Here is a 24,144-nt window from a genome sequence, read left to right as displayed (position 1 = left end):
AAAGGTAACTGAGGTGGTAAAAAGATGGATCCCCTCTTTAAGGTTTGGAAACATGACATGATCATGTTTTATAAACCTAATGATGAGCGGAAATCATTGCATCACTACTACCAACGTCAACTGGTGAGGAAAGAGAGTCTGATCAAATACTAGATGGTAAACATCAGAGGCCAGAACAGAGAGATTTAAATTCAGCTGCTTTCATCAGTTACACAGACAGAAAAAGGATCTAAGTTCTAGACTCACACAAAGTTTGAAGGTCTTTGAGACCAAAACTCCACATGTGACAAACCTTCTGTCATAATCACTGGACTTCAGTGTAATTTTACGATAAACATGTTCAACAAAACCATGAAATTGATGTTTTTTAGACAAATAATGATCCAAACTCAACATGTAAACTGAAGAAGAGAGGACCCAGCATTGAACCCTGTGGTACACCACACATTTAAGAAATATCCTACAGAACCTGATGATTGTCAGAATTTGTTTTATTGTGAAACAAACGTCATCACAAACCACTGAGGTTTAACAGTGAGTGACTCCCTCTAGTGGATGATGAGGAGTATTGTCTTTGCTCCACAGGTTTTTGTACAGAGTTGTGTAGTTTCCTGTCACTGTGGGCTGCAGAGCACAGTAGTACACAGCAGAGTCTGTCACTGCAGCAGAGGAGATCTGCAGTTTGACTCGTTTCTCAGTTTGGTTGATGTGAGCAGAGAAATCAGACAGAGTTGGATGAATGGATCCGTCCTCTGTGATGTAGAGCAGGAACTCTGGTCTGATCTCTGCTGTTGTCGGTACCACTGGATGCTGTCGATGGATCCGTTATATTTACAGGTCAGGTTGATGTGTCTTCCTCTGAAACTACTTCTTCAGGACTTTCTGGCGTTATGCTGTACATGGAACCCATGGCTGCAAGATGAGTATTATTCATGTCAGTAAGTCTGAAGAGAATCAAACATCAACAGACTCAACAGGTTCTTGACTTTTCTTCTAAATGTGAAGATTTTTTGACAAAGTAAATTGTTAAACTCCACAAATAAACCTCCTGTCATGAAATGCAGAAGAAAGATTTAGATAATTCCACAGGTTCAGTGAGACAGAGATTAGTTGTAAAACTCACCTATGAAGGGAGATAAAAACAAAAAGAGGTGAAGCAACATGTCTTAGTCTTCGTAGTTGAAGCCAAACAGATGATCAATGTTCTTCCACTGCAGTAGAATGAAACAACTCAGCAGCCTCTCTGCTGCACAGTCGTCCTCAACATCAAGCTGATTGTGCTTTTACTTCCTCCAACATCTCTGCACTGGACACTCCAACAATCTCATTGGTCGAGTTGGACTTCAGTGGGCGGGGCCAGTCCTTATTCTGTTAGTGTTTGGTCTTTATAACAGAAGTTACAGAACGTAGCTGAGATGATTTAAAGCGTCCGTCACTTTAAACAGTTTGCCAACACAACAAGAACCTGTTTTAAACTCCTAAAGTAGCAACGACAGTTTTTCATCATAGTTAAACTTTATTCTTCTGATAAAGAAAAAAAAGCTCAGTGTCACTTTTATGCTTAACATGAACCAACAGAGTAGATTTGATTTCACCTGGTTTAAAGACATTTAGTGACGAGTAAAAGGATCTAAGTTCTAGACTCACACAAAGTTTGAAGGTCTTTGAGACCAAAACTCCACATGTGACAAACCTTCTGTCATAATCACTGGACTTCAGTGTAATTTTACTATAAACATGTTCAACAAAACCATGAAATTGATGTTTTTTAGAAAAATAATGATCCAAACTCAACATGTAAACTGAAGAAGAGAGGACCCAGCATTGAACCCTGTGGTACACCACACATTTAAGAAATATCCTACAGAACCTGATGATTGTCAGAATTTGTTTTATTGTGAAACAAACGTCATCACAAACCACTGAGGTTTAACAGTGAGTGACTCCCTCTGGTGGATGATGAGGAGTATTGTCTTTGCTCCACAGGTTTTTGTACAGAGTTGTGTAGTTTCCTGTCACTGTGGGCTGCAGAGCACAGTAGTACACAGCAGAGTCTGTCACTGCAGCAGAGGAGATCTGCAGTTTGACATCATTTCCAGACAGGTGAGTGGAGAACCTTGTTTCTGACTTCAGAGAATCTGACGTTCTTGTCACATTGAACCCTGAGATGTACAGGAGGAACTCTGGTGCTTGTCCTGGATACTGTCGATACCAGAAGAAATAATCCCCTGTGTTCACTTTGGTGTAGTTATAGGACAGAGTAACAGTGCTGCCTTCTGCACTGAACTCTTCATTGTTGACCGATCTGAGTTCTTCACGGCTGATTGCTAAAGGAACAAAGTAACTCTGTTATTTAAGGATTCAAAGACAATTCACACTCTGCAGTTTTAGGAATTGAACCTTTTTGTGCTGTATAATGTAACAAACCTGTTAGAGTGGAGAGAAGCAGTAGAGAAGATAGAGACTGATGCAGTGAGAGCATGTTGAATCCAGGTAGTGTTGGTGCTTTGTAGATTGAACTGTGCTGAATATGGAAGCTCCTCTCTCTTCTATAGTTCAGTAGCAGCTCAGCTCCTCCCTGAATCTCTCCGTCTCCTCTTAGATCTGGACTTTCTCTTCCTCCACACTGGTAGCAACAGTTGGTTCAAGCTGCAGCTGGGATTTGTATTTGAGGGATCTTGTTAAACCTGAACTTCAACAAAGGTAACTGAGGTGGTAAAAAGATGGATCCCCTCTTTAAGGTTTGGAAACATGACATGATCATGTTTTATAAACCTAATGATGAGCGGAAATCATTGCATCACTACTACCAACGTCAACTGGTGAGGAAAGAGAGTCTGATCAAATACTAGATGGTAAACATCAGAGGCCAGAACAGAGAGATTTAAATTCAGCTGCTTTCATCAGTTACACAGACAGAAAAAGGATCTAAGTTCTAGACTCACACAAAGTTTGAAGGTCTTTGAGACCAAAACTCCACATGTGACAAACCTTCTGTCATAATCACTGGACTTCAGTGTAATTTTACTATAAACATGTTCAACAAAACCATGAAATTGATGTTTTTTAGAAAAATAATGATCCAAACTCAACATGTAAACTGAAGAAGAGAGGACCCAGCATTGAACCCTGTGGTACACCACACATTTAAGAAATATCCTACAGAACCTGATGATTGTCAGAATTTGTTTTATTGTGAAACCAACGTCATCACAAACCACTGAGGTTTAACAGTGAGTGACTCCCTCTGGTGGAGGAAGAGGAGTATTGTCTTTGCTCCACAGGTTTTTGTACAGAGTTGTGTAGTTTCCTGTCACTGTGGGCTGCAGAGCACAGTAGTACACAGCAGAGTCAGACGGCTGCAGCTTCTGGATCTTCAGAGGAAATGATGTGGAATTCAGTGTGGATGAAAATCTCTCTCTGAAGTCGTCTGCCTTGTTTCCTTCTCCCACTAGAAGGCGGCTCAGGATGAATTTTGGGCTGTTGGTTCCTTCCTGTTTGTACCAGAGGAGAGTTGCACTTGCTGAGCTGCTGACGTATCGACAGCCAAGTGTTGCTGCTTCTCCTTCAGTCGCAGTCACGTCTCCTTCTGGTTGCAGCACAGTGTCTTGTTGTGCTCTGCCTTCTGTAAAACAGCAGTAACACCATCAGTGTGAGTCAGGTCAGTGTTGTGTTGATATCAGAGACACAGAGTTGTGTTCGTACCAAGACACAGAGCAGCCAGCAGCACTGAGATGAACAGAGGCGTCATATCTGCAGTGTTGAGTCACTGTGAGTAGAAAGAGGAAAGAAGCTGTGATCTCTGTGTTTAGACTCAGATTAGAAGGAGGAGTCTCGGCCCTGTTCGGCCCCGACTCACAACTTTACCCCTCGCACACTTTTCATTCACTCTCCTGTCCCACTGCATCTTGTCTTATGTCGTCAGTGTTTGAAATATCACAGTTTCCTCCTTCACATCTGCTGTAGATTCACTTTGCTCCAGAAGTGTTGTGAAGCTCCTCTGACTCTTTTATATCTCTGATCAGAAAGAGTACACGTTATCTCAGAATCAATATTTCAGCTCCATCTGACTTCTTATGTTCTTGGACACAGTTTTTCCTCTTGAATATAAACTCCCACTTTAGTATTTGTGGCTCAGATACAAAGTGGAGTTGCTGTGGAAGATCAAATCCTCCAATGAGGACTCTAATAAAGGTGGAACCCAGGATATTGTCTGGAGCTTCCCAGTTACAGATGTTCTTTAAATGCAGGTGCTGCTAAGTGGCTGCACATTAACACACAGCTGCTCAGAACTCGTGGCTAAAACCAACGCTTCACTCGCTGAGACATTTGCTGTGATACAAGGGGAGGCGGGGCCTTGCTTGATTTGCGGGGCCGACACAATATGTGAGCGTACAAGGTGGTCCAGCTCTGCTCTGGTGAGTGGGTTCCATCTCCTGTGAGAAGAACTGACTGAGAGTCAGCTTCAACTGTCACAATCAGCTCCAGTTGAAGAGTGAAGCTGAACTGAGATCAGTTAAAAAGACTCTGAAGTTATTAAAAACCAGAGTTTATCTCCAATATTCAGCAGGAAACTTTGAAACATGAAGAGTTCTGAACAGAGTTTGGTGGATTTGTTACAGCTGCAGCTCTTCAGGGTCAGGAAGCAGAGGATCATGGGTAATATCCAGTGGGACGACTCAATCAGAGTCAACACATTGATTCACTTTGTTTTAACAGAAAATCTCTTCATCAGACACAGAGCCCAACAGAGTTATTCACCTCAGACGGCTGCAGGGGGCGCTGCTGATCACTAAGTGCTCCACAGTCAGTGTTGGTTCATATTTTGCATGTTGTCTTTTATTTGATGCATCGTCCAGGTGCTTTGTCACTGACGTGGATTTGCTGCTCATGTGAATCCTCATACAGTTTTTCATCAGCAGCTGTAACCACGATGACTCTGATGAAACCGGAATGATCAGAATCCATCTGATATGAAGCGGTGGTTTGAATCCCACTTCCTCCTCTTTGGAGACGAGGCAGATCTGTGTGCTCAGGTTTTTGTACAGCCTCTTCTACACTTTGTATCACTGTGTGTAGAGCACAGTAGTACAGAGCGCTGTCTGCCAGGGTTAGGTTGCTGATGGTCATTTCAGTTGATGATTCGGTTGTTTTGGATTCGTATCGTTTATCAGGATTATGTTGACGATCACTCCTTGACCTCGCTCCTTTGTAGAGAAGAAACTGAGGAGCCTGAAGGTCAGAATCATGTCTGTACCAGAAAAGATAAACATCATCTGATGTTGTCTCATAGTCACATGTGAGTGTGACAGGTTGTCCTTCACTTCTACTGACTTCATTTTTTAGAGGATAGATTTTGTCTGCAGCTGTTAGTCCTGAAACAGAAGAGAGAGTGAAGGAGACCAACATTGTTCATGAGGTTGAGACCAAAAGACAGTTTTACAGAAACTGCTCCACTGGAGCTGAGGTCCAAACTACATCACACAGGACGTCATGACAAAGATCATTATGGGATTGAAACAGGCAAATATCATCTATTCCACAGGTTCAGTGAGACAGAGATTAGTTGTAAAACTCACCTATGAAGGGAGATAAAAACAAAAAGAGGTGAAGCAACATGTCTTAGTCTTCGTAGTTGAAGCCAAACAGATGATCAATGTTCTTCCACTGCAGTAGAATGAAACAACTCAGCAGCCTCTCTGCTGCACAGTCGTCCTCAACATCAAGCTGATTGTGCTTTACTTCCTCCAACATCTCTGCACTGACACTCCAACAATCTCATTGGTCGAGTTGGACTTCAGTGGGCGGGGCCAGTCTTTATTCTGTTAGTGTTTGGTCTTTATAACAGAAGTTACAGAAAGTAGCTGAGATGATTTAAAGCGTCCGTCACTTTAAACAGTTTGCCAACACAACAAGAACCTGTTTTAAACTCCTAAAGTAGCAACGACAGTTTTTCATCATAGTTAAACTTTATTCTTCTGATCAAGAAAAAAAAGCTCAGTGTCACTTTTATGCTTAACATGAACCAACAGAGTAGATTTGATTTCACCTGGTTTAAAGACATTTAGTGACGAGTAAAAGGATCTAAGTTCTAGACTCACACAAAGTTTGAAGGTCTTTGAGACCAAAACTCCACATGTGACAAACCTTCTGTCATAATCACTGGACTTCAGTGTAATTTTACTATAAACATGTTCAACAAAACCATGAAATTGATGTTTTTTAGACAAATAATGATCCAAACTCAACATGTAAACTGAAGAAGAGAGGACCCAGCATTGAACCCTGTGGTACACCACACATTTAAGAAATATCCTACAGAACCTGATGATTGTCAGAATTTGTTTTATTGGGAAACAAACGTCATCACAAACCACTGAGGTTTAACAGTGAGTGCCTCCCTCTAGTGGATGATGAGGAGTATTGTCTTTGCTCCACAGGTTTTTGTACAGAGTTGTGTAGTTTCCTGTCACTGTGGGCTGCAGAGCACAGTAGTACACAGCAGAGTCTGTCACTGCAGCAGAGGAGATCTGCAGTTTGACTCGTTTCTCAGTTTGGTTGATGTGAGCAGAGAAATCAGACAGAGTTGGATGAATGGATCCGTCCTCTGTGATGTAGAGCAGGAACTCTGGTCTGGATCTCTGCTGTTGTCGGTACCACTGGATGCTGTAGATGGATCCGTTATATTTACAGGTCAGGTTGATGTGTCTTCCCTCTGAAACTACTTCTTCAGGACTTTCTGGCGTTATGCTGTACATGGAACCCATGGCTGCAAGATGAGTATTATTCATGTCAGTAAGTCTGAAGAGAATCAAACATCAACAGACTCAACAGGTTCTTGACTTTTTCTTCTAAATGTGAAGATTTTTCCACAGAGTAAATTGTTAAACTCCACAAATAAACCTCCTGTCATGAAATGCAGAAGAAAGATTTAGATAATTCCACAGGTTCAGTGAGACAGAGATTAGTTGTAAAACTCACCTATGAAGGGAGATAAAAACAAAAAGAGGTGAAGCAACATGTCTTAGTCTTCGTAGTTGAAGCCAAACAGATGATCAATGTTCTTCCACTGCAGTAGAATGAAACAACTCAGCAGCCTCTCTGCTGCACAGTCGTCCTCAACATCAAGCTGATTGTGCTTTTACTTCCTCCAACATCTCTGCACTGGACACTCCAACAATCTCATTGGTCGAGTTGGACTTCAGTGGGCGGGGCCAGTCCTTATTCTGTTAGTGTTTGGTCTTAATAACTGAAGTTACAGAAAGTAGCTGAGATGATTTAAAGCGTCCGTCACTTTAAACAGTTTGCCAACACAACAAGAACCTGTTTTAAACTCCTAAAGTAGCAACGACAGTTTTTCATCATAGTTAAACTTTATTCTTCTAATAAAGAAAAAAAAGCTCAGCGTCACTTTTATGCTTAACATGAACCAACAGAGTAGATTTGATTTCACCTGGTTTAAAGACATTTAGTGACGAGTAAAAGGATCTAAGTTCTAGACTCACACAAAGTTTGAAGGTCTTTGAGACCAAAACTCCACATGTGACAAACCTTCTGTCATAATCACTGGACTTCAGTGTAATTTTACTATAAACATGTTCAACAAAACCATGAAATTGATGTTTTTTAGACAAATAATGATCCAAACTCAACATGTAAACTGAAGATGAGAGGACCCAGCATTGAACCCTGTGGTACACCACACATTTAATAAATATCCTACAGAACCTGATGATTGTCAGAATTTGTTTTATTGTGAAACAAACGTCATCACAAACCACTGAGGTTTAACAGTGAGTGACTCCCTCTAGTGGAGGAAGAGGAGTATTGTCTTTGCTCCACAGGTTTTTGTACAGAGTTGTGTAGTTTCCTGTCACTGTGGGCTGCAGAGCACAGTAGTACACAGCAGAGTCTGTCACTGCAGCAGAGGAGATCTGCAGTTTGACATCATTTCCAGACAGGTGAGTGGAGAACCTTGTTTCTGACTTCAGAGAATCTGACGTTCTTGTCACATTGAACCCTGAGATGTACAGGAGGAACTCTGGTGCTTGTCCTGGATACTGTCGATACCAGAAGAAATGATCAGAACCAGTTATTGTCATGGAGAAGTTGTAGGACAGAGTAACAGTGCTGCCTTCTACACTGAACTCTGCAGCCTGGTCTGGAGGCAGTTTTTCACAGCTCACACCTACAGAAACAGAAACATGTGGTTAAAGACCATGTTAAACTCTGACTGTCTGTTCCAGTGGTTTCTAGAAACAGATCCTCTGAAGACATTTGTTATTCCTGCTTTGACCGACCTTTCAGGATGAAGAGAAACAAAGGCCAGACTCCAGCGTGACGCAGAGGGAACATCTTACAGACACTATCTGATGTCTGGTGTAGATATTGAATGCAGCACAGCAGGAGGTCTTTTCTGCTCTGCTCTTTGACAGTGTTGCTCCTCCCTCTCTGTCCGTCCTCTCATATCACTGCTTGTTACCAACACCTAAACCACACGTCTGTTGATTCTGCAGCTTTCAGCTCAAACACACAAACCTGTTATTGGGTTCAACTTTCTGTTTCTTTCTTGTACTTGTGACACATTTCTGAACAATAAAGTGTCTTGTAAGATATTGTCTGAAAAGCCACATGACAGCATCAACGTTCATATTCAAATGACTCCAAATTCTCTGAGATTCCTGAAACATTGGACCAGTTGGTTTTACATTTCCTACACATGTTGTTGTTCACGTTTTCTCAGTTGAATCTCACTTCATGAACTTTATTTCAATCGTCTTTTTCCACTGAACTTGTCATTTCTGAGCTTCTCTTCCGTTGCTTCCTGTGAGGCTGCTGAGTGATGGGAGGATGGAGACAGACGGGATTTGAGGCTTTAACTCAAATCTGTGGAGTCTGTTGAAGTTCTGCTGAAAACTGGTTTGGTGTATGTGTCGTAATATCTTGGACCAAATCAGTTCACTTGATCTGAGGTTGGTGCAGTGGCTCAGCTCAGGTTGTGAGAGTAACAGTGAGTGACTCCCTCTGGTGGAGGAAGAGGAGTATTGTCTTTGCTCCACAGGTTTTTGTACAGAGTTGTGTAGTTTCCTGTCACTGTGGGCTGCAGAGCACAGTAGTACACAGCAGAGTCAGACGGCTGCAGCTTCTGGATCTTCAGAGGAAATGATGTGGAATTCATTGTGGATGAAAATCTCTCTCTGAAGTCGTCTGCCTTGTTTCCTTCTCCCACTAGAAGGCGGCTCAGGATGAATTTTGGGCTGTTGGTTCCTTCCTGTTTGTACCAGTGGAGAGATGCACTTGCTGAGCTGCTGACGTATCGACAGCCAAGTGTTGCTGCTTCTCCTTCAGTCGCAGTCACGTCTCCTTCTGGTTGCAGCACAGTGTCTTGTTGTGCTCTGCCTTCTGTAAAACAGCAGTAACACCATCAGTGTGAGTCAGGTCAGTGTTGTGTTGATATCAGAGACACAGAGTTGTGTTCGTACCAAGACACAGAGCAGCCAGCAGCACTGAGATGAACAGAGGCGTCATATCTGCAGTGTTGAGTCACTGTGAGTAGAAAGAGGAAAGAAGCTGTGATCTCTGTGTTTAGACTCAGATTAGAAGGAGGAGTCTCGGCCCTGTTCGGCCCCGACTCACAACTTTACCCCTCGCACACTTTTCATTCACTCTCCTGTCCCACTGCATCTTGTCTTATGTCGTCAGTGTTTGAAATATCACAGTTTCCTCCTTCACATCTGCTGTAGATTCACTTTGCTCCAGAAGTGTTGTGAAGCTCCTCTGACTCTTTTATATCTCTGATCAGAAAGAGTACACGTTATCTCAGAATCAATATTTCAGCTCCATCTGACTTCTTATGTTCTTGGACACAGTTTTTCCTCTTGAATATAAACTCCCACTTTAGTATTTGTGGCTCAGATACAAAGTGGAGTTGCTGTGGAAGATCAAATCCTCCAATGAGGACTCTAATAAAGGTGGAACCCAGGATATTGTCTGGAGCTTCCCAGTTACAGATGTTCTTTAAATGCAGGTGCTGCTAAGTGGCTGCACATTAACAACAGCTGCTCAGAACTCGTGGCTAAAACCAACGCTTCACTCGCTGAGACATTTGCTGTGATACAAGGGGGAGGCGGGGCCTTGCTTGATTTGCGGGGCCCGACACAATGTGTGAGCGTACAAGGTGGTCCAGCTCTGCTCTGGTGAGTGGGTTCCATCTCCTGTGAGAAGAACTGACTGAGAGTCAGCTTCAACTGTCACAATCAGCTCCAGTTGAAGAGTGAAGCTGAACTGAGATCAGTGAAAAGACTCTGAAGTTATTAAAAACCAGAGTTTATCTCCAAGATTCAGCAGGAAACTTTGAAACATGAAGAGTTCTGAACAGAGTTTGGTGGATTTGTTACAGCAGCAGCTCTTCAGGGTCAGGAAGCAGAGGATCATGGGTAATATCCAGTGGGACGACTCAGTCAGAGTCAACACATTGATTCACTTTGTTTTAACAGAAAATCTCTTCATCAGACACAGAGCCCAACAGAGTTATTCACCTCAGACGGCTGCAGGGGGCGCTGCTGATCACTAAGTGCTCCACAGTCAGTGTTGGTTCATATTTTGCATGTTGTCTTTTATTTGATGCATCGTCCAGGTGCTTTGTCACTGACGTGGATTTGCTGCTCATGTGAATCCTCATACAGTTTTTCATCAGCAGCTGTAACCACGATGACTCTGATGAAACCGGAATGATCAGAATCCATCTGATATGAAGCGGTGGTTTGAATCCCACTTCCCTCCTCTTTGGAGACGAGGCAGATCTGTGTGCTCAGGTTTTTGTACAGCCTCTTCTACACTTTGTATCACTGTGTGTAGAGCACAGTAGTACAGAGCGCTGTCTGCCAGGGTTAGGTTGCTGATGGTCATTTCAGTTGATGATCTGGTTGTTTTGGATTCGTATCGTTTATCAGGATTATGTTGATGATCACTAAAATACCCTAATCCTTTGTAGAGAAGAAGCTGAGGAGCCTGAAGGTCAGAATCATGTCTGTACCAGTAAAGTAAAACATCATCTGATGTTGTCTCATAGTCACATGTGAGTGTGACAGGTTGTCCTTCTCTTCTACTGACTTCATTTTTTAGAGGATAGATTTTGTCTGCAGCTGTTAGTCCTGAAACAGAAGAGAGAGTGAAGGAGACCAACATTGTTCATGAGGTTGAGACCAAAAGACAGTTTTACAGAAACTGCTCCACTGGAGCTGAGGTCCAAACTACATCACACAGGACGTCATGACAAAGATCATTATGGGATTGAAACAGGCAAATATCATCTATTCCACAGGTTCAGTGAGACAGAGATTAGTTGTAAAACTCACCTATGAAGGGAGATAAAAACAAAAAGAGGTGAAGCAACATGTCTTAGTCTTCGTAGTTGAAGCCAAACAGATGATCAATGTTCTTCCACTGCAGTAGAATGAAACAACTCAGCAGCCTCTCTGCTGCACAGTCGTCCTCAACATCAAGCTGATTGTGCTTTTACTTCCTCCAACATCTCTGCACTGGACACTCCAACAATCTCATTGGTCGAGTTGGACTTCAGTGGGCGGGGCCAGTCTTTATTCTGTTAGTGTTTGGTCTTTATAACAGAAGTTACAGAAAGTAGCTGAGATGATTTAAAGCGTCCGTCACTTTAAACAGTTTGCCAACACAACAAGAACCTGTTTTAAACTCCTAAAGTAGCAACGACAGTTTTTCATCATAGTTAAACTTTATTCTTCTGATAAAGAAAAAAAAGCTCAGTGTCACTTTTATGCTTAACATGAACCAACAGAGTAGATTTGATTTCACCTGGTTTAAAGACATTTAGTGACGAGTAAAAGGATCTAAGTTCTAGACTCACACAAAGTTTGAAGGTCTTTGAGACCAAAACTCCACATGTGACAAACCTTCTGTCATAATCACTGGACTTCAGTGTAATTTTACTATAAACATGTTCAACAAAACCATGAAATTTATGTTTTTTAGACAAATAATGATCCAAACTCAACATGTAAACTGAAGATGAGAGGACCCAGCATTGAACCCTGTGGTACACCACACATTTAAGAAATATCCTACAGAACCTGATGATTGTCAGAATTTGTTTTATTGTGAAACAAACGTCATCACAAACCACTGAGGTTTAACAGTGAGTGACTCCCTCTAGTGGATGATGAGGAGTATTGTCTTTGCTCCACAGGTTTTTGTACAGAGTTGTGTAGTTTCCTGTCACTGTGGGCTTCACAGCACAGTAGTACACAGCAGAGTCTGTCACTGCAGCAGAGGAGATCTGCAGTTTGACATCATTTCCAGACAGGTGAGTGGAGAACCTTGTTTCTGACTTCAGAGAATCTGACGTACTTGTCACATTCAACCCTGAGATGTACAGGAGGAACTCTGGTGCTTGTCCTGGATACTGTCGATACCAGTAGAAATAATCCGTTGGGTTCACTTTGGTGTAGTTATAGGACAGAGTAACAGTGCTGCCTTCTGCACTGAACTCTTCATTGTTGACCGATCTGAGTTCTTCACGGCTGATTGCTAAAGGAACAAAGTAACTCTGTTATTTAAGGATTCAAAGACAATTCACACTCTGCAGTTTTAGGAATTGAACCTTTTTGTGCTGTATAATGTAACAAACCTGTTAGAGTGGAGAGAAGCAGTAGAGAAGATAGAGACTGATGCAGTGAGAGCATGTTGAATCCAGGTAGTGTTGGTGCTTTGTAGATTGAACTGTGCTGAATATGGAAGCTCCTCTCTCTTCTATAGTTCAGTAGCAGCTCAGCTCCTCCCTGAATCTCTCCGTCTCCTCTTAGATCTGGACTTTCTCTTCCTCCACACTGGTAGCAACAGTTGGTTCAAGCTGCAGCTGGGATTTGTATTTGAGGGATCTTGTTAAACCTGAACTTCAACAAAGGTAACTGAGGTGGTAAAAAGATGGATCCCCTCTTTAAGGTTTGGAAACATGACATGATCATGTTTTATAAACCTAATGATGAGCGGAAATCATTGCATCACTACTACCAACGTCAACTGGTGAGGAAAGAGAGTCTGATCAAATACTAGATGGTAAACATCAGAGGCCAGAACAGAGAGATTTCAATTCAGCTGCTTTCATCAGTTACACAGACAGAAAAAGGATCTAAGTTCTAGACTCACACAAAGTTTGAAGGTCTTTGAGACCAAAACTCCACATGTGACAAACCTTCTGTCATAATCACTGGACTTCAGTGTAATTTTACTATAAACATGTTCAACAAAACCATGAAATTTATGTTTTTTAGAAAATAATGATCCAAACTCAACATGTAAACTGAAGATGAGAGGACCCAGCATTGAACCCTGTGGTACACCACACATTTAAGAAATATCCTACAGAACCTGATGATTGTCAGAATTTGTTTTATTGTGAAACAAACGTCATCACAAACCACTGAGGTTTAACAGTGAGTGACTCCCTCTAGTGGATGAAGAGGAGTATTGTCTTTGCTCCACAGGTTTTTGTACAGAGTTGTGTAGTTTCCTGTCACTGTGGGCTGCAGAGCACAGTAGTACACAGCAGAGTCTGTCACTGCAGCAGAGGAGATCTGCAGTTTGACTCGTTTCTCAGTTTGGTTGATGTGAGCAGAGAAATCAGACAGAGTTGGATGAATGGATCCGTCCTCTGTGATGTAGAGCAGGAACTCTGGTCTGGATCTCTGCTGTTGTCGGTACCACTGGATGCTGTAGATGGATCCGTTATATTTACAGGTCAGGTTGATGTGTCTTCCCTCTGAAACTACTTCTTCAGGACTTTCTGGCGTTATGCTGTACATGGAACCCATGGCTGCAAGATGAGTATTATTCATGTCAGTAAGTCTGAAGAGAATCAAACATCAACAGACTCAACAGGTTCTTGACTTTTTCTTCTAAATGTGAAGATTTTTCCACAGAGTAAATTGTTAAACTCCACAAATAAACCTCCTGTCATGAAATGCAGGAGAAAGATTTAGATAATTCCACAGGTTCAGTGAGACAGAGATTAGTTGTAAAACTCACCTATGAAGGGAGATAAAAACAAAAAGAGGTGAAGCAACATGTCTTAGTCTTCGTAGTTGAAGCCAAACAGATGATCAATGTTCTTCCACTGCAGTAGAATGAAACAACTCAGCAGCCTCTCTGCTGCACAGTCGTCCTCAACATCAAGCTGATTGTGCTTTTACTTCCTCCAACATCTCTGCACTGGACACTCCAACAATCTCATTGGTCGAGTTGGACTTCAGTGGGCGGGGCCAGTCTTTATTCTGTTAGTGTTTGGTCTTTATAACAGAAGTTACAGAAAGTAGCTGAGATGATTTAAAGCGTCCGTCACTTTAAACAGTTTGCCAACACAACAAGAACCTGTTTTAAACTCCTAAAGTAGCAACGACAGTTTTTCATCATAGTTAAACTTTATTCTTCTGATAAAGAAAAAAAAGCTCAGCGTCACTTTTATGCTTAACATGAACCAACAGAGTAGATTTGATTTCACCTGGTTTAAAGACATTTAGTACGAGTAAAAGGATCTAAGTTCTAGACTCACACAAAGTTTGAAAGGTCTTTGAGACCAAAACTCCACATGTGACAAACCTTCTGTCATAATCACTGGACTTCAGTGTAATTTTTACTATAAACATGTTCAACAAAACCATGAAATTGATGTTTTTTTAGAAAAATAATGATCAAACTCAACATGTAAACTGAAGATGAAAAGGACCCAGCATTGAACCCTGTAGTACACACCACACATTTAAGGAAATATCCTACAGAGACCACTGATGATTGTCAGAATTTGTTTTATTGTGAAACAAACGTCATCACAAACCACTGAGGTTTAACAGTGAGTGACTCCCTCTAGCGGATGATGAGGTATTGTCTTGCTCCACAGGTTTTTGTACAGAGTTGTGTAGTTTCCTGTCACTGTGGGCTGCAGAGCACAGTAGTACCTAGCAGGAGTCTGTCACTGCAGCAGAGGAGATCTGCAGTTTGACATCATCTCCAGACAGGTGAGTGCATTGTTTCTGACTTCAGAGAATCTGACATTCTTGTCACATTCAACCTGAGATGTTCAGGAGGAACTCTGGTGCTTGTCCTGGATACTGTCGATGCAGAAGAAATAATCCGTTAGGTTCACTTTGGTGTAGTTATAGGACAGAGTAACAGTGCTGCCTTCTGCACTGAACTCTTCATTGTTGACCGATCTGAGTTCTTCACGGCTGATTGCTACAAAGGAACAAAGAAGTAACTCTGTTGTTATTTAAGGATTCAAGACAATTCACACTCTGCAGTTTTAGAATTGAACCTTTTTGTGCTGTATAATGTAACAAACCTGTTAGAGTGGAGAAGCAGTAGAGAAGATAGAGACTGATGTCTTAGTGAGAGCATGTTGAATCCAGGTAGTGTTGGTGCTTTGTAGATTGAACTGTGCTTGAATGTAAGAGCTCCTCTCTCTTCTATAGTTCAGTAGCAGCTCAGCTCCTCCCTGAATCTCTCCGTCTCCTCCTTAGATCTGGACTTTCTCTTCCTCCACTGGTAGCAACAGTTGGTTCAAGCTGCAGCTAGGATTTGTATTTAGAGGGATCTTGTTAAACCTGAACTTCAACAAAGGTAACTGAGGTGGTAAAAAGATGGATCCCTCTTTAAGGTTTGGAAACATGACATGATCATGTTTTTTATAAACCTAATGATAATGAAAATCGTGCATCACTACTACCAACGTCAACTGGTGAGGAAAAGAGGAGTCTGATCAAATACTAGATGGTAAACATCAGAGAGGCCAGAACAGAGATTTAGAAATTCAGCTTCTTTCATCAGTTACACAGACAGAAAAAGGATCTAAGTTCTAGACTCACACAAAGTTTGAAGGTCTTTGAGACCAAAACTCCACATGTGACAAACCTTCTGTCATAATCACTGGACTTCAGTGTAATTTACTATAAACATGTTCAACAAAACCATGAAATTGATGTTTTAAGAAAAATAATGATCAAAACTCAACATGTAAAGTGAAGATGAGAGGACCCAGCATTGAACCCTGTGGTACACCACACATTTAAGAAATATCCTACAGAACCTGATGATTGTCAGAATTTGTTTTATTGTAGAGCAAACGTCATCTGAAACCACTGAGTTTAACAGTGAGTGACTCCTCTAGTGGAGGAAGAGGAGTATTGTCTCTTTTGCTCACAGGTTTTGTACAGAGTTGTGTAGTTTCCTGTCACTGTGGGCTGCAGAGCACAGTAGTACACAACAGAGTCTGTCACTGCAGCAGAGGAGATCTGCAGTTTGACATCATTTCCAGACAGGTGAGTGGAGAACCTTGTTTCTGACACAGAATCAGCCCCGTTCTTGTCACATTCAACCCTGAGATGTTTCAGGAGGAACTCTGGTGCTTGTCCTGGACACTGTCGATACCAGAAGAAATGATCAGAACCAGTTATTGTCCTGGAGAAGTTGTAGGACAGGTAACAGTGCTGCCTTCTACACTGAACTCTGCAGTCTGGTCTGGAGTCAGTTTTTCACAGCTGACACCTACAGAAACAGAAACATGTGGTTAAAGACCATGTTAAACTCTGACTGTCTGTTCAGTGGTTTTCTGAAACCAGATCCTCTGAAGACATTTGTTATTCCTGCTTTGGCCGACCTTTCCAGGATGAAGAGAAACAAGAGCCAGACTCCAGCGTGACGCAGAGGGAACATCTTACAGACACTATCAAGTGTCTGGTGTAGATATTGAATGCAGCACAGCAGGAGGTCTTTCTGCTCTGCTCTTTGACAGTGTTGCTCCTCCTCTCTGTCCGTCCTCTCATATCACTGCTTGTTACCAGCACACCTAAACCACCGTCTGTTGATTCTGCAGCTTTCAGCTCAAACACACAAACCTGTTATTGGGTTCAACTTTCTGTTTCTTTCTTGTACTTGTGACACATTTCTGAACAATAAAGTGTGTACTTTAAGATATTGTCTGAAAAGCCATGACAGCATCAACGTTCATATTCAAATGACTCCAAATTCTCTGAGATTCCTGAAACATTGGACCAGTTGGTTTTACATTTCCTACACATGTTGTTGTTCACGTTTTCTCAGTTGAATCTCCTTACATGAACTTTTATTTCAATCGTCTTTTTCCACTGAACTTGTCATTTCTGAGCTTCTCTTCCGTTGCTTCCTGTGAGGCTGCTGAGTGATGGGAGGATGGAGACAGACGGGATTTGAGGCTTTAACTCAAATCTGTGGAAGTCTATTGAAGAGTTCTGCTGAAAACTGGTTTGGTGTATGTGTGGTAATATCTTGGACCAAATCAGTTCATGATCTGAGGTTGGTGCAGTGGCCCAGCTCAGGTTGTGGAAGTAACAGTGAGTGACTCCTCTGGTGGAGGAAGAGGTATTGTCTTTGCTCCACAGGTTTTTTGTACAAGTTGTGTAGTTTCCTGTCACTGTGGGCTGCAGAGCACAGTAGTACACAGCAGAGTCAGACGGCTGCAGCTTCTGGATCTTCCAGAGGAAATGATGTGGAATTCAGTGTGGATGAAAATCTCTCTCAAAGTCGTGCCTTGTTTCCTTCTCCCAGTTGAAAAGCGGCTCAGGATGAATTTTTGGGCTGTTGGTTCCTTCCTGTTTGTACCAGAGGAGAGATGCACTTGCTGAGCTGCTGACATCTTGACAGCCAAGTGTTGCTGCTTCTCCTTCAGTCACGATCACGTCTCCTTCTGGTTGCAGCACAGTGTCTTGTTGTGTGCTCTGCCTTCTGTAAAACCTTATTAACACCATCGAGTGTGAGTCAGGTCAGTGTTGTGTTGATATCAGAGACACAGAGTTGTGTTCATGCCAAGACACAAGAGCAGCCAGCAGCACTGGGAAGTGAACAGAGGCGTCATATCTGCAGTGTTGAGTCACTGTGGTAGAAAGAGGAAAGAAGCTGTGATCTCTGTGTTTAGACTCAGATTAGAAGGAGGAGTCTCGGCCTGTTCGGCCCGACTCACAACTTTACCCCTAGCACACTTTTCATTCACTCTCCTGTCCACTGCATCTTGTACTTATGTCGTCAGTGTTTGAGAAATATCACAGTTTCCTCCCTTCACATCTGCTGTAGATTCACTTTGCCAGAAGTGTTGTGGAAGCTCCTCTGGCTCTTTTATATCTCTGATCAGAAGAGTACGTTATCTCAGAATCAATATTTCAGCTCCATCTGACTTCTTATGTTCTTGGACACAGTTTTTCCTCTTGAATATAAACTCCCACTTTAGTATTTGTGGCTCAGATACAAAGTGGAGTTGCTGTGGAAAATCAAATCATCAATGAGGACTCTAATAAAGTGGAACCAGGATATTGTCTGGAGCTTCCCCAGTTACAGATGTTCTTTAAATGCAGGTGCTGCTAAGTGGCTGCACATGGCACCACAGCTGCTCAGGACTCGTAGCTAAAACCAACGCTTCACTGCTTCAGAGACATTTGCTGTGATACAAGGGGAGGCGGGGCCTTGCTTTCAATTTACGGGGCCCGACACAATGTTGTGAGCGTGCAAGGTGGTTCAGCTCTGCTCTGGTGAGTGGGTTCCATCTCCTGTAGAGAGAACTGACTGAGAGTCAGCTTCAACTGTCTGTTGGCTCAGTTGAAGAGTGAAGCTGAACTGAGATCAGTGAAAAAAGAAGACTCTGAAGTTATTAAAAACCAGAGTTTATCTCCAATATTCAGCAGGAAACTTTGAAACATGAAGAGTTCTGAACAGAGTTTGGTGGATTTGTTACAGCAGCTCTTGAGGTCAGGAAGCAGAGGATCATGGGTAATATCCAGTGGGACGACTCAGTCGATGTTAACACATTGATTCACTTTGTTTTAACAGAAAATCTCTTCATCAGACAGAGCCCAACAGAGTTATTCACCTCAGACGGCTGCAGGGCGCTGCTGATCACTAAGTGCTCCACAGTCAGTGTTGGTTCATATTTTGCATGTTGCTCTTTTATTTGATGCATCGTCCCAGGTGCTTTGTCACTGTGATTTTGCTGCTCATGTGAATCCTCATACAGTTTTCATCAGCTGTAACACGATGACTCTGATGAAACCGGAATGATCAGAATCCATCTGATATGAAGCGGTGCGTTTCAGTTCCCTTCCCTCCTCTTTGGGGCAAGGCAGATCTGTGTGCTCAGGTTTTTGTACAGCCTCTACACTTTGTATCCACTGTGTGTGACACAGTAGTACAGAGCGCTGTCTGCCAGGAGGTTAGGTTGCTGATGGTCATTTCAGTTGATGATCTGGTTGTTTTGGATTCGTATCGTTTATCAGAGTTAGGTTGTTCATCACTCCATTGACCTCGCTCCTTTGTAGAGAAAGAAACTGAGGAGCCTGAAGGTCAGAATCATGTCCTGTACCCAGTAAAGATAAACATCATCATCTGTTGTCTCATAGTCACATGTGAGTGTGACAGGTTGTCCTTCTCTTCTACTGACTTCATTTTTAGAGGATAGATTTGTCTGCAGCTGTTAGTCCCTGGAAACGAGAAGAGAAGTGAAGAGACCAACATTGTTCATGAGGTTGAGACCAAAAGACAGTTTTACAGAAACTGCTCCACTGGGAGCTGAGGTCCATTCCTCACACAGGACGTCATGACAAAGATCATTATGGGATTGAAACAGGCAAATATCATCTATTCACAGGTTCAGTGAGACAGAGATTAGTTGTAAAACTCACCTATGAAGGGAGATAAAAACAAAAAGAGGTGAAGCAACATGTCTTGATCTTCGTAGTTGAAGCCAAACAGATGATCAATGTTCTTCCACTGCAGTAGAGATGAAACAGCAACTCAGCAGCCTCTCTGTGCACAGTCGTCCTCAACATCAAGCTGATTGTGCTTTGCTTCCTCCAACATCTCTGCACTGGACATCAACAATCTCATTGGTCGGAGTTGGACTTCAGCTGAAGTGGGCGGGGCCAGTCTTTATTCTGTTAGTGTTTGGTCTTTATAACAGAAGTTGAAAGTAGCTGAGATGATTTAAAGCGTCCGTCACTTTAAACGGTTGCCAACACAACAAGAACCTGTTTTAAACTCCTAAAGTATCAGCGACAGTTTTCATCATAGTTAAACTTTATTCTTCTGATAAAGAAAACAAAGCTCAGTGTCACTTTATGCGCCCAACATGAACCAACAAGTGAATTTGATTTCACCTGGTTTAAGAACATTTAGTGACCGAGTAAAGGATCTAGGATTCTAGACTCACACAAAGTTTGAAGGTCTTTGAGACCAAAACTCCACATGTGACAAACCTTCTGTCATAATCACTGGACTTCAGTGTAATTTTACTATAAACATGTTCAACAAAACCATGAAATTGATGTTTAGACAAATAATGATCAAACTCAACATGTAAACTGAAGATGAGAGGACCCAGCATTGAACCCTGTGGTACACCACACATTTAAGAAATATCCTCACAGAACCTGATGATTGTCAGAATTTGTTTATTGGGAAACAAACGTCATCTGAAGCCACTGAGTTTAACAGTGAGTGCCTCCCTCTAGTGGATGATGAGATGTGTCTGTCCTGCATGAGTTTTTGTGTACAGAGTTGTGCTTAGTTTCCTGTCACTGTGGGCTGCAGAGCACAGTAGTACACAGCAGAGTCTGTCACTGCAGCAGAGGAGATCTGCAGTTTGACATCATTTCCAGACAGGTGAGTGGAGAACCTTGTTTCTGACTTCAGAAGATGACGTTCTTGTCACATTGAACCCTGAGATGTACAGGAGGAACTCTGGTGCTTGTCCTAGATACTATCGATACCAGAAGAAATAATCCCCCTGTGTTCACTGTGGTGTAGTTATAGGACAGGTAACAGTACTACCTTCTGCTGTGACTCCCATTGTTGACCACGATCTAACCTTTACGGCTGATGCTAAAAGGAACAAAGTAACTCTGTTATTTAAGGATTCAAAGACAATTCACACTCTGCAGTTTTAGGAATTGAACCTTTTTGTGCTGTATAATGTAACAAACCTGTTAGAGTGGAGAGAAGCAGTAGAGAAGATAGAGACTGATGCAGTGAGCATGTTGAATCAGGTAGTGTTGGTGCTTTGTAGGTGAACTGTGCTGAATATGGAAGCTCCTCTCTTCTATAGTTCAGTAGCAGCTCAGCTCACTCCCTGAATCTCTCCAGAAATACTCTCTTAGATCTGGACTTTCTCTTCCTCCACTGGCTGGCAACAGTTGGTTTAAAATACAGCTGGGATTTGTATTTGAGGATCTTGTTAAACCTGAACTTCAACAAAGGTAACTGAGGTGGTAAAAAGATGGATCCCTCTTTAAGGTTTGGAAACATGACATGATCATGTTTTATAAACCTAATGATGAGCGAAATCATTGCATCACTACTACAGCATCTTAGTGAGAAGAGTCTGATCAAATACTAGATATTAAACATCAGAGGCCAGAACAGAGAGATTTAAATTCAGCTGCTTTCATCAGTTACACAGACAGAAAAAGGATCTAGGATTCTAGACTCACATTTGAAGGTCTTTTTGAGACCAAAACTCCACATGTGACAAACCTTCTGTCATAATCACTGGACTTCAGTGTAATTTTACTATAAACATGTTCAACAAAACCATGAAATTGATGTTTTCAGAAAAATAATGATCCAAACTCAACATGTAAATAAAGATGAAAGTTTACCATTGAACCCTGTGGTACACCACATTTAAGAAATATCCTACAGAACCTGATGATTGTCAGAATTTGTTTTATTGTGAAACAAACGTCATCACAAACCACTGAGGTTTAACAGTGAGTGACTCCCTCTGGTGGAGGAAGAGGAGTATTGTCTTTGCTCCACAGGTTTTATGCAGAAGAGTTGTAGTTTCCCTGTCATGTGGGCTGCAGAGCACAGTAGTACACAGAGTCAGACGGCTGCAGCTTCTGGATCTTCAGAGGAAATGATGTGGAATTCAGTGTGGATGAAAATCTCTCTCTGAAAGTCGTCTGCCTTGTTTTTCTTCTCCACTAGAAAGCGGCTCGGATGAATTTTGGGCTGTTGGTTCCTTCCTGTTTGTACCAGTGGAGAGATGCACTTGCTGAGCTGCTGGCGTATCGACAGCCAAGTGTTGCTGCGGCTTTACTCTTCCAAGTCGCGATCCGTCTCGCTTTAGTTTTGCAGCACAGTGTCTTGTTGTGCTCTGCCTTCTGTAAAACAGCAGTAACACCATCAGTGTGAGTCAGGTCAGTGTTGTATTTGATATCAGAGACACAGAGTTGTGTTCGTACCAAGACACAGAGCAGCCAGCAGCACTGAGATGAACAGAGGCGTCATATCTGCAGTGTTGAGTCACTGTGAGTAGAAAGAAAGAGGAAAAGAAGCTGTGATCTCTGTGTTTAGACTCAGATTAGAAGGAGGAGTCTAGAGGCCTGTTCGGCCCCGACTCACAACTTTACCCCTCGCACACTTTTCATTCACTCTCCTGTCCCACTGCATCTTGTCTTATGTCGTCAGTGTTTGAGGAAATATCACAGTTTCCTCCTTCACATCTGCTGTAGATTCACTTTGCTCAGAAGTGTTGTGAAGCTCCTCTGACTCTTTTATATCTCTGATCCAGAAGAGTACGTTATCTCAAGAATCAATATTTCAGCTCCATCTGACTTCTTATGTTCTTGGACACAGTTTTCCTCTTGAATATAAACTCCCACTTTAGTATTTGTGGCTCAGATACAAAGTGGAGTTGCTGTGGAAGATCAAATCCTCAATAAGGACTCTAATAAAGAGTGCTGGACCCAGGATATTGTCTGGAGCTTCCCCAGTTACAGATGTTCTTTAAATGCAGGTGCTGCTAAGTGGCTGCACATTGTACACAGCTGCTCAGAACTGCGTGGCTAAAACCAGCGCTTCACTCGCTGAGACATTTGCTGTGATACAAGGGGAGGCGGAGGCCTTGCTTGATTTGCGGGGCCCGAGCACAGTAACCTTAAAGCGTACAAGGTGGTCCAGCTCTGCTCTGGTGAGTCGGTTCCATCTCCTGTGAGAAGAACTGACTGAGAGTCAGCTTCAACTGTCACAATCAGCTCCAGTTGAAGGAGAGTGAAGCTAGGAGCTGAGATCAAATTAGAAAAAAGACTCCTAGAAATTAGTAAAAACAGAGTTTATCTCCAATATTCAGCAGGAAACTTTGAAACATGAAGAGTTCTGAACAGAGGTTTGGTGGATTTGTTACAGCTGCCCAGCTCTTCAGGCTCAGGAAGCAGAGGATCATGGGTAATATCAGTGGGACGACTCAGTCAGAGTCAACACATTGATTCACTTTTTGTTTTAACAATCTCTTCATCAGACACAGAGCCCAACAGAGTTATTCACCTCAGACGGCTGCAGGGGGCGCTGCTGATCACTAAGTGCTCCACAGTCAGTGTTGGTTCATATTTGCATATTTGTCTTTTATTTGATGCATCGTCAGGTGCTTTGTCACTGGCGTGGTTGCTGCACTCATGAATCCTCATACAGTTTTTCATCAGCAGCTGTAACCACGATGACTCACAGTGAAACCGGAATGATCAAGAATCCATCTGATATGAGCCAGGTGGTTTTAGAATCCCACTTCCCTCCTCTTTGGAAGCGAGGCAGATCTGTGTGCTCGGGTTTTGTACAGCCTCTTCTACACTTTGTATCTGTGTGTAGAGCACAGTAGTACAGAGCGCTGTCTGCCAGGGTTAGGTTGCTGATGGTCATTTCAGTTGATGATCTGGTTGTTTTGGATTAAATGTCGTTTATCAGGATTATGTTGTTCATCACTCAATGACTCGCTCCTTTGTAGAAGAAACTGAGGAGCCTGAAGGTCAGAATCATGTCTGTACCAGTAAGAGATAAACATAATCATCTGTTGTCTCATAGTCACATGTGAGTGTGACAGGTTGTCCCTTCTCTTCTACTGACTTCATTTTTTTTAGGGGATAGATTTTGTCTGCAGCTGTTAGTCCTGAAACAGAAGAGAGAGAGTAGAAGAGACCAACATTATTCATGAGTTGAGACCAAAGACAGTTTAGAAACTGCTCCACTGGAGCTGAGGAGTCCAAACTACATCACACAGGACGTCATGACAAAGATCATTATGGGATTGAAACAGGCAAATATCAT

At 42.3% G+C, this 24,144-nt stretch overlaps 5 gene segments (V, D, J or C); all 5 read right to left on the bottom strand.

Annotated features, from left to right (window-relative positions):
• Nucleotides 1-1,874: 1,874 nt before the first annotated feature.
• Nucleotides 1,875-8,434, bottom strand: LOC124854454. The segment is given in 3 exon segments: nucleotides 1,875-2,212; nucleotides 8,071-8,188; nucleotides 8,301-8,434. Coding segments are annotated over 3 exon segments (456 nt in total).
• On the bottom strand, nucleotides 3,213-4,161 carry LOC124854455. The segment is given in 2 exon segments: nucleotides 3,213-3,625; nucleotides 3,706-4,161. Coding segments are annotated over 2 exon segments (444 nt in total).
• LOC124854456 lies at nucleotides 6,369-7,149 on the bottom strand. The segment is given in 2 exon segments: nucleotides 6,369-6,769; nucleotides 6,982-7,149. Coding segments are annotated over 2 exon segments (426 nt in total).
• Nucleotides 8,435-8,986: 552 nt separating the features above from the next.
• On the bottom strand, nucleotides 8,987-9,952 carry LOC124854453. The segment is given in 2 exon segments: nucleotides 8,987-9,402; nucleotides 9,483-9,952. Coding segments are annotated over 2 exon segments (462 nt in total).
• Nucleotides 9,953-13,049: 3,097 nt separating this feature from the next.
• LOC124854449 lies at nucleotides 13,050-14,225 on the bottom strand. The segment is given in 3 exon segments: nucleotides 13,050-13,053; nucleotides 13,501-13,846; nucleotides 14,059-14,225. Coding segments are annotated over 3 exon segments (390 nt in total).
• Between the last annotated feature and the right edge of the window lie 9,919 nt (nucleotides 14,226-24,144).

This window comes from Hippoglossus stenolepis, chromosome 11 (genome assembly GCF_022539355.2).
Source record: "Hippoglossus stenolepis isolate QCI-W04-F060 chromosome 11, HSTE1.2, whole genome shotgun sequence".
NCBI lineage: Eukaryota > Metazoa > Chordata > Actinopteri > Pleuronectiformes > Pleuronectidae > Hippoglossus > Hippoglossus stenolepis.
This window is presented reverse-complemented; position numbering and strand designations above follow the sequence as displayed.